Source organism: Carlito syrichta, unplaced genomic scaffold (assembly GCF_000164805.1).
Source record: "Carlito syrichta isolate Samal-C Ts95f unplaced genomic scaffold, Tarsius_syrichta-2.0.1 Scaffold92608, whole genome shotgun sequence".
Lineage (NCBI taxonomy): Eukaryota > Metazoa > Chordata > Mammalia > Primates > Tarsiidae > Carlito > Carlito syrichta.
In genome coordinates, this window is record NW_007036704.1 from 315033 (window position 1) to 324986 (window position 9954).

General features: G+C 39.7%; 1 protein-coding gene across 4 annotated transcripts in view; it reads right to left on the reverse strand.

Annotated features, from left to right (window-relative positions):
* The window catches only part of MRPL47 (mitochondrial ribosomal protein L47), a 25560-nt gene extending 15773 nt beyond the window's left edge, over positions 1 to 9787 (reverse strand). Inside the window, exons 1-4 of one of the 4 annotated variants that reach the window (XM_021713595.1) lie at positions 9668 to 9781; positions 7696 to 7781; positions 6833 to 6893; positions 2834 to 2930 (exon numbers count right to left, since the gene is read on the reverse strand). In XM_021713595.1, the coding sequence (XP_021569270.1) occupies positions 2834 to 2930; positions 6833 to 6893; positions 7696 to 7781; positions 9668 to 9765 (342 nt within the window). In that variant the 5' untranslated portion in view covers positions 9766 to 9781. Of the gene's footprint in view, positions 1 to 2833; positions 2931 to 6832; positions 6894 to 7695; positions 7848 to 9667 lie in introns of all 4 variants that reach the window. The other 3 variants (XM_008060503.1, XM_008060495.1, XM_021713599.1) reach the window with 3 other exon arrangements.
* Positions 9788 to 9954: the final 167 nt, after the last annotated feature.

Here is a 9954-nt window from a genome sequence, read left to right on the forward strand (position 1 = left end):
GTGGCCACTGCACTCCAGTCTGGGTGACAGTGAGACTCCAACTCAAAAAAAAAAAAAAAGCAGAAAAGCTCCATCACTGGGGTTCAAAAGTCTTATAACAGCACCATTATGGCAAAAGTTTTTCATCAAATAAACTGTGTTATTTATAAAGCTTCCTTTCTTGTTAATGTACATTTTAGAGTCCCTAAAACTTAAGTTTTATAACAGCAGAGTTAGCAAATATTCCTGAAAATAAAAGGCATTATTTTATAAATGTTATGTAGCAATGCAGACATCTATAGTGAAGATACTTGTTTCTAACTGTATTATTCTCAGGTAAGAGGAATCAAGTTCCACAGCTAAATGGTTGAGTCCAGGGCTGGGGCAGTGAAAACACAAGACTAAAGCATCTTGCTCTGCCTCATCAAAGAGTGATGAGAACATAGGAAGAAACTCACACTTGCCAAATCGCGAACAATAGTATTAAAGGATTGTAACTCACTGAACAAATTGGATCCATGAGTCCATACTGATGGGATGGAATAAATGAATACAGAAAAGGTGAGGGGAAAGGAAATGCCTTCCTTTCAGAAAAAGTCAACCAATAAATGTAGAATAAATGATAGGATTAGGAAATCGCCACTTAGCAAGTATAATGATTGATTCAGACAAAAATCATCAGTGGATGCTAAAACGAGAAAGTTGAGGAGTTACAGGATATTTATATGAGTTCAACATAATGCATATTTGTTTAGATAAAAAGAAAAAACAGTAACTATTGTACACAGTGGAGAAACTGGAGAGACACTAGTTGAACATAACAGAACAAATTGACATCTGTGCCTCCTGATTTGATGCATGTGAAGAATACAACAGCATCACTTCTCTGATATTTATTTCTGTCAAACCTTCTCATGAGAAACATGACATAAACCCAAACTGAGGGACCAGCCTATATTCTTCAAAAAAAAAATCAATGTCATGAAACACAAAGACCGAATCTTCAGATTAAAGGAGACTAAAGAGACACAAAAACCGAAAATGCATGATCCAGGATTTTCTTTACCTAAAAAGGATATTGTTGGGATAATCAATATAATCTGAAGACAATCTGTAGATCATAGGAAATAATACTGTATTAATGTTAATGTCCTGATTTTGAAATTATCAGTGGTTAGATAAGGCAATATTCTTGTTTTTCTAGAAATATACAATTAAATTATTATAGATAAAGGATATCATGGCTAGGTCTAGTGGCTCATGCCTGTAATCCTGGCACTTTGGGAGGCCAAGGTGGGAGGATTGTAGTTTGAGACCAGCACAGGCAACATAATGAGAGTTCGTCTCTATACAAAAATAAAAATATAAAAATTAGCTGGGCATAGTGACACACACCTGTAGTCCCAACTACTCAGGAGGCTGAAGCAGGAGGATCACCTGAGCCCAGAAAATCGAGGCTGCAATGAGCTGTGATCATGCCACTGCACTGCACTCCAGCCTGGGTGACAGAGTGAGATCCCAACTCCAAAAGAAAAGAGGGACATTACATATAAAACTGATTCTCAAATATTTGAGAAAGTGTGTAGAGGAGTGGTGAAGACACAGAAAGATAACATGAATGTGGTACGCTAGGCGCGTGAGAAATCTGGGCGAAAGGTGTATGAGAAATCTTTGTACTACGCTTATAATTTTTCTGTAAGTCTGATATTATGTCAAAATAAAGTCAAAAAACAAAAATGTTACATAACTAAACTTTCACTAAGTCAGAATAACCTTCTCCATAATTAGGATAATAGTTGAGGTTCTATTTCATACCTTCTTTGATTTCTTCCAGGGATACCATGTCCTTCCCTCTTAAAGGCCACGTGGCAGTGATGGTTGTGACCAGTGTAGGAAGGGAGTCTAAAGGAGCTGAGGCTGGGAGGCAGGACTAATGCTCCTTTGGAGATGGGGTTCTGGTCTCACCGACTAGTTACAACGGCACAGAAAAATCATTAAGGGCTGACCTCAAAAGCAACCCAGGAAAAACTTACAACTCTAGCTAGTAAAAATATAAAACTTCTACAAAGAAAAGATCTCTTAAATATTTTAAAAGAAGCAAATCTCCATACTGGTATGAAAGGATATTCAGGATATACTAGGTAGGTGAAAAATGCAAGTTCAAGAAGAGTAAATACAGTAGAACTACATTTGCGCAAATGAAAATAATTAGACATACTGCTTCATGTGTAGAGAAATGCCGATGGATAAATAAGAAGCATACAAGATTGTTTAAGTCTGAGCATGGGAAGAGGAACACAAGGGATTTCTCTTTAAATGATGAAGAAAAGCTAGTTTAAAAAAAGAATGGCCTTTCCCAACAATATAAATATACTAAACACTACTGAACTGTACACTTAAAAATGCTCAAGTTGGTAAATTTCATGTTGCATATTTTTGCCACAGTAAAAAAAAAAGTGTTAATCATCCAGTTGTTAAGAAAGTGGCTAAAACAGAACAAACATGTAAAGTGATGTCACTGCTTCAGAAAGAAGCTTGGTGGTTTATCAAATTAAATATGGATTTACCACATGACCCAGCAACCACACTCCCAGGTATCTACTCAAATGAAAACATTCGTCCACACATGTGTTGGGGGTTGTAGAAATGAATGAGAAATGGTTGCAGACAGGTATTTGAAATTTCTTTCCGGGGGTGATGAAAATGTTCCAAAATAAGGTAACTGTGATGGGTGTACTACTCTAAATCTATTAAAGATCAAACGAAATAAGAAAGAAATCCATTTGACAAATTTAGGAACCACACACTCACTTGCACTTTAATCCCACACACAAGTCCAGCCTCCCAGACACACCTTCTCCAACCGCTCTGGACTTGGCATTGGTAACCTCTGCCGCTTGGCCTCCTGTTCCAGGGTGAGCAGCATATTTCTCTCTTTCAGCAGGACATACCTAGACCAAAGAACATAAAGCCTGTGATGCTAGTCTATGTTAATAAACTTGTGATTTCTCACATCAAAAGTAATGACCTGTACTTGAAAATCACTTAGAAATCTCAATATACAGAACATCACTACAAAGAACAATCCTTTATACAGAAATACCTTTGCTTATCCATTTGTTCAACAAACTTTCCATGTGCCACATGTTGTATTAAGTGCTAGAAGAGTTACAGAGAAGCACAAAGCATAGTTCTTACATTCCAAGTGGACAGAGAAGAGAAAGAAGGTAAGTTACATTGACTGAGCACCTGTTTCATGCCAGGCAGTGTGCACCATGCTTTACATACATTATTTAATTCTCACAACTGCCTTTTGAGGTTGGTGCCATTTCCACTTCCTAGACATAGAAACTAAGGCTGAGAGACGTAAGGTATTTGGGGTCACACAGCTAATTCACGATTCAAAATCGAACCTCCATGTACAAAATCCATGCTATTTTTGACTCCACCATGCTGCTTCCAAAAGTGTAATGATGCAGCATACTGAGTGGGACAGACAAGTACCAGAATAATTAAGTGGGAGAGGTGAGAGACATCTCTTCTAGCTAAGGCAATCAGGGAAAGTTTCAAAGAAGAGATGGGATCGGTTGGGATGAAAAGGCAAGGAAAGCACACATCATCAAAGGTACTGAAGTCACAGAATTGAAGTGTGGACAAGTGTTCTGAATACCTCTGTTTGAGAATCAGAGCTGGGAAAAAAGACAGGAAGGAAATGTGGAGGGCACTGAAAACATAACAAAGGAACTAGGGTATCTTATACTATGAAAGAAGATGATTTGACAGGAAGGAGTGGCAGAAGATTGGTTGCTGCCATGATGAATGTTTCAACAGTCTTAACTACCCTTTTACTGATAACACACAGTAACGAATAGTGCTTTCATACAACTTATTTTTCTTTAATGAATAAATATAGTATCAGTGGTTATTGCAAACACTTCACAATTCTTTAATCTGCCATAAAAGATAAGCAACTTTAAGTCAGGGGATAAACACGTAAATGTGTAGGAGAGGCCCAGGCCAATAACAGTGCTAGTGCGAGTGAGGTGGGTGTGGAAAGGACAGGGCGGGCAAGAAGCCTGTGCGCTAGTCCATCTGGAAGGGGCAGCTGCTACATAGAACAGCTGGTTGTTGCCATGTAGGAATGCAGGGCCAGTGTTGTCAAGTCACAGGTCTGATTATTCAAGAAAAGACAGGAATCCTTATTTTTTGTGTGAAATTTCCCAATTTTAAAAACAGCATGGTCCACACAAAACATACCTTTGGACTAAACACAGTCAATTAAAAATGCAACCCTGCCTTAAATCCTTTTAACTCTCTAATTCCTCAAGAGAACTTGACAGAAAAATCTACCAAATTGCCTGTTAAATGTACCCTCTAGCACATCCCCTCCCTAAGCAAATAAGCTAAAGATTACAGACCATGAAAAGGTGAATAAAAAAGGGAAGTCTAAATGTAAGCAACTATTCCCCCATTTTATATTACTAGTTAGTTTACTGAAATTGCTAGACTAAGGGCATTAGTATGACTGGTAGCAGTTACAGTAAAATTTCTAAACTCCCAATAACTTGAGAACTGTGATAGATTTGTCTTAACATATTCTAATCTCTCATATTTATAAAATCTTTCATGATCTTATACATCAGGATGTACACTAAAAATAAAATTCTAAGTCTCCCACCAAATGAACAGATCCCCTCTTGGCCAAGGGGACCCAATAAAAACCTTAAAAACATAGTTGCCAGCCATGACAGGACTAGAAGTCAGACATGCCTTGTGAATACCCCTTCTTTTGCAGTTTAGACAAAATAACTGACTAATATTAATGTCAAAATAGAGGAAGACTGACAGAACAGAGTTTTTATGGCATTATAATATAAATTATAAAAAAATTCTAAGGCTATGCCAGGCAAGGGTTAAGTCATGCAACCTACACTTAGATAATAAACCGTGTTCTAATTGCCACAAGGATTTTCTTTTACTCTAGCAGCTAAACAAGCACTTGCTTTACAATAAGCAGTATTAAAACAACTACAGGGCTGGCCTCGGTGGCTCAGCCTAAGATCCCAGCACTTTGGGAGGCCAAGGCAAGTGGATTGCCTGAATCTAGGGGTTTGAGACCAGCCTGGGCAACTTGACGAGATCTCATCTCTATAATAAATCCAAAATTAGCTGGGTGCAGTAGCACGTGCCTGTAGTTCCAGCTACTTGGAAGGTTGAGGCAGAAGGATCGCCAGAGCCCATCAGATTGACACTGGGGTGGCCATGAGTGTGCCACTGCCCTCCAGCCTGGGTGGCAGAGTAAGACTCCAACTCTCAAAACAAACAAACAAACAATAAAAACAACTGCAGTCACTGTCTAACTGAACCCCTGTTCCATCAGCCATAATTACAGCTTTGAGTGGACAAAAGACTGAACTCAGTAACTTTCTTCTGATAGGAAGACAGACCGTGGTCTGGCTCTAGCCAGGTTACTCACACCTTCATGTCCTGAAAAGACCTTTTGACATATAGGGCCTAACTGTAATACATTTAAATGTTAAGTCTCTACCCCAAAGTGAACATGGGTCAGATGATGCATGCATGCTGTTCAATACGCATGTGTCGGGACCACCTTTATGAATATTCATAGCTCTTCCTGTAACCTGCTGAATACATATATTTAGCCAACCTGTTCAGCGTAAAGCTCCTACCAGCCGGGCTCGGCGGCTCAGCCTGTAATCCCGCGCCTTTGGGAGGCTAAGGTGAGTGGATTGCCTGAGCCTGAAGGTTCGAGACCCGCCTGGGCAGCGAGAACTCATCTCTACAGTAAATAAAAAAATTAAAAAATCAGCCAGGCGTGGTAGCGCATGCCTGTAATTCCAGCTACTCAGAAGGCTGAGGCGAAGGATCGCCGGAGCCCAGCAGGCGAGGCTGCGGTGGCCGGGAGCGGCCACTGCACTCCAGTCTGGGCAACCGAGTGAGACTCCAACTCAAAAAATAAAAAATAAAAAATAAAGCTCCTACCCCAACCTCTCCTTCAAAGTACCTATCTCTGGTCTTGGCTGGAGGCACACCCGCCAGCCTTTGGAATGGCCACCTTGCAAGCTGTAATCCTTTACAAAAAATGGTCTCCTCTCCTTTTCTAAATTTCTAGACATACATGTTATTAATTTAACAAATTACTTTACTCAGTTTATTATATCAGATAGATCTAAAACTTTTCTTCAGTGTTATACTATACAGTAAGTCACCTACATATAAACTTCCAAGCTGTGAATTTTCAAAGATGCAAATGTGTGTTTGCATGTCCAATCACATGTAGTTCATATGTCTGGTGTACACTGTCACAAGCATGCATCCTTTGTAAGTAGTTGTGCTTTTGTTTGTACTTTATTGTACAGTATCTTTATTTCAAGCCCAAGATGTCCAGAAGCATAGAATTGAATCTAGCAAGAAACAAGCACCTGTGCCATCAACGTCAGGTGTGAGTGAAATTGCAGCTTGCCCTTCATCTCCTGTTGATGATGATCCTTCAGCTCTACCATGTCCCACCTCCTTTCCCTCCTCCAGCCTGTACCTCTTCTTGCCTGTTCAACTGATGCCAGCCCCTGTATGTCAACTGTTGTACTATATTGTAAGATTAAAAATGTTTTATTTTGGGGATTTGTTATGTTTTATTTGTGTGAAAAGTATTATAAGCCTATTTCAGTACAATACAATATGGCCGATTGTTAGTTGGGTACTTATGCTAACTTTATTGGACTTACAAACAAATTGGACCTTTGAATATGTTCTCAGTTCAGAACTTGTTCATATGTAGGGGACTTACTGTAATCACTTCAAATACTGATGTTAATGTACTCAGCATACTTACCAAAGTTTATGTAAGTCTTCGTTACTTTTGTTCCTTAATTGCTGACAAGTCCATGCTGCTCCTATTAAAATGATAATTCATAACATGAAATAATGTTTCTAGCTATGTGCTCTTGGCAAATTACTTAACCTCTTTAAATGTTTCCCTAGCTGGGTTCGGTGGCTCAGCCTGTAATTCCATTGCTTTGGGAGGCTGAGGTGAGTGGATTGCCTAAGCCCGCAGGTTCGAGCCCTGGGCAACCTCATCTCTACGATAAATCAAAAAATTAGCTGGATGTGGTAGCACGCACCTGTAGTTCCAGCTACTAGGAAGCCTGAAGTGGAAGGATCGCTGGAGCCCAGCAGGTCGAGGCTGCAGTGGCCGGGAGCGGCTACTGCACTCTGGTCTGGGTGACAGAGTGAGACTTCAACTCAAAAAAAAAAAAAAAAAAAAAATCTGTTTCCCTAAACTGTAAAATATATACACTGTAATGTTTAATTAGGACTAAATTAAGTAACACTTGAAAATATTCGTAATATGCCCGGCAATAGCATTAAAAAATATTAGCATTAATACAAAATGTATTTTCACAACCTAATAACAAAGTACTTTATATTATTATAAATTAATTTTTAATTATCACTAAAAAAATGAAGTTTAAAATAAACCCTAAACCTCACTTTGTTAATAATTTCAACCTATTCCTCTTCTAAACCTTTTGCCAACCTGTTAAGGAACAATTTTCTGTTATATTGTCTTTTCAATTTTCTTTAGTGGACAATCCTAAAAGAAATAGAAAGATAATTTCTAAACTAGACAAATAATCATGGAATGATGGAGTGTTCCATAAACATATTTAATATTGACCAATTCAAATATCTCACCAGATTTTACTTTTTCTTCCCCCCAATTCTTTGGGTCATCAAAAAATTCTTCCAGTCCTTTCCTTGACAATGTAGTATGAAGTAACCTACACTGCTGAAGGGATGTGACACTGCGTGTATTCTCAGGCAACAAACTAAGAGAAAACCTGCAACTGAACACATATAAACAAGTGATTAAAGTTTTATATTTGGATTTTATAAACAATAAACAGAATCATTTCCTTATCTACAATGTTAAAAAATCTACTCAGGGCTCTGTACAAGAACCAATAAACTTTTAAAATGCTTTAAGCCTGGGCAACATAGCAAGACCCCATCTCTAGAAAAAAAATTAGCTGGGCATGGTGATGCATGCCTATAATCACAGCTAACCAGGAGGCTGGGGTGGGAAGATTACTTAAGTGAAGGAGTTTGAGACTGCAGTGAACTGTAGTTGTGCACTACACTCCAGTCTGAGGAAGAGAGCAAGACTCTGTATCCAAAAAAATTTTTAAATTAAAATTATGTTTTAGAAAGTACTTTTAAAAATTGCATTAAAGAAGTTTGCTACTCTGTAACTGCTGAGATTATATATTTACACAATTATATTTTAGGGAAACATTTTTAGGACCTTCCTACACTGCTAGTGGGCGCATGAGCAGGTCAAACCATTCTGAAGGTCAATTACGCAACATTTATAAGGGGCCCAGAGTGCTTCCTCCTTTAATTCAGTATTTCACATCTAGAAACTTAACTAAAGAAATTATCACAGTGGCTCATGCCTATAATGCCAGCACTTCGGGAAGCTAAGGCAGGAGGACTGCATTGAGCCAGAAGTTCAAGACCAGTCTGGGCAACATAGTGAGACTCCATCTCAAAAATAAATAAATAATCACAGATGAGACTTTATAAGTTTATAAGCTGAAATTATTATTTCCTTTTAAGAAAAACGATGAAGTAGAAAAGACATTTGATCCAAGTTTGCCACCTTGATCAAGTTACAACCTCTGAGCCTCTGCCAAGTGAAAAAAAAAAAAAAGTGCCTATCTCTGTGGTTAGTGTAATAATACACTAGCACCTAACAGATTCTCAAAAATCTCTTGTGCGTTCAAGAGCAGATATATTACTTCCTTAAAAAAAAAAAATAATAATCTGACATCCCTATTACTATAAAATTCCGCTCATGATAGACAAATGCCAATAAACGGTAGGAAATCACACATCCTAAAATAAAAAAAGATCAGTCTGTCCAGAAGACATGCTGTGTTTCCACCTCGTAATTAAGAACACGGTTTGTAGGATGCTCCTTTCTCACACCTTTAGGGTGACTTTCTGTTCATGTAGCTACTTTCATTTCCCAACTCACCCAGCCCAAGAGGATGATTCTGTACCTCTACGTTTACTTCAGTAAATATTGGTCATCGGCCGGGCACGGTGGCTCAGCCTATAATCCCAGCACTTTGAGAGGCTGAGGTGAGAGAACTGCCTGAGCCCGGAGGTTCGAGACCAGCCTGGGCAACTTGGTGAGACCTTGTGTCTACAATAAATCTAAAAATTAGCCGGGTTTGGTGGCGCGTGCCTGTAGTTTCAGCTACTTGGAAGGTTGAGAAGGAAGGCTCGACTTGGAAGGCTGAGACGGAAAGATCGCCTGAGTCCAGCAAGTCGAGGCTGCGGTGTCCGGGAGGGTGCCACTGTCCTCCAGCCTGGGTGACAGAGTGAGACTCCAACGCACAAAAAAATAAAATAAAATAAAATGCTGGCCATCTGCAAACTCCACATGCTGTGTGGCCCACAGCAGACGGCAACAAAATGTTGAAGGAACGGAAATGTCGGAGGCAGGCAACTTCTCCAAGGTCACTCACTCCTTACGAAAGTGGGTTCTGGCTCTGCCATCCAAGTGGCCTTTTCATCCCTGAGCGGTGCTCGACATCTCGCAAACTAAACGCGATTCCAGTTTAGAGAGGTGGACAAACCTACTCCATATATCACTCACCTTGAGCTGGCAGGGACCTGAGGCGTTAGTAACGACCTGGAAACCTTCAGGGTGGTTGAGACTCTTCTACAAAGACTGGCCAAACCGGCCGCAGCCATTATTTCACATACCGAGGCAAACTGAGTTTCCGCCAGTGATGACGTCACTTCCGGCGCTTAGGCGACGGATCAAGAGAACCGAACCAGGTTTTGCCCTCAACCAACATGGCCCCACCGCTGCCTTCGACCTCATTGGTGACTTGGCTCTCTCGGCTTCCGTTTACGACGGCTGATAAACAGCACGGGAAC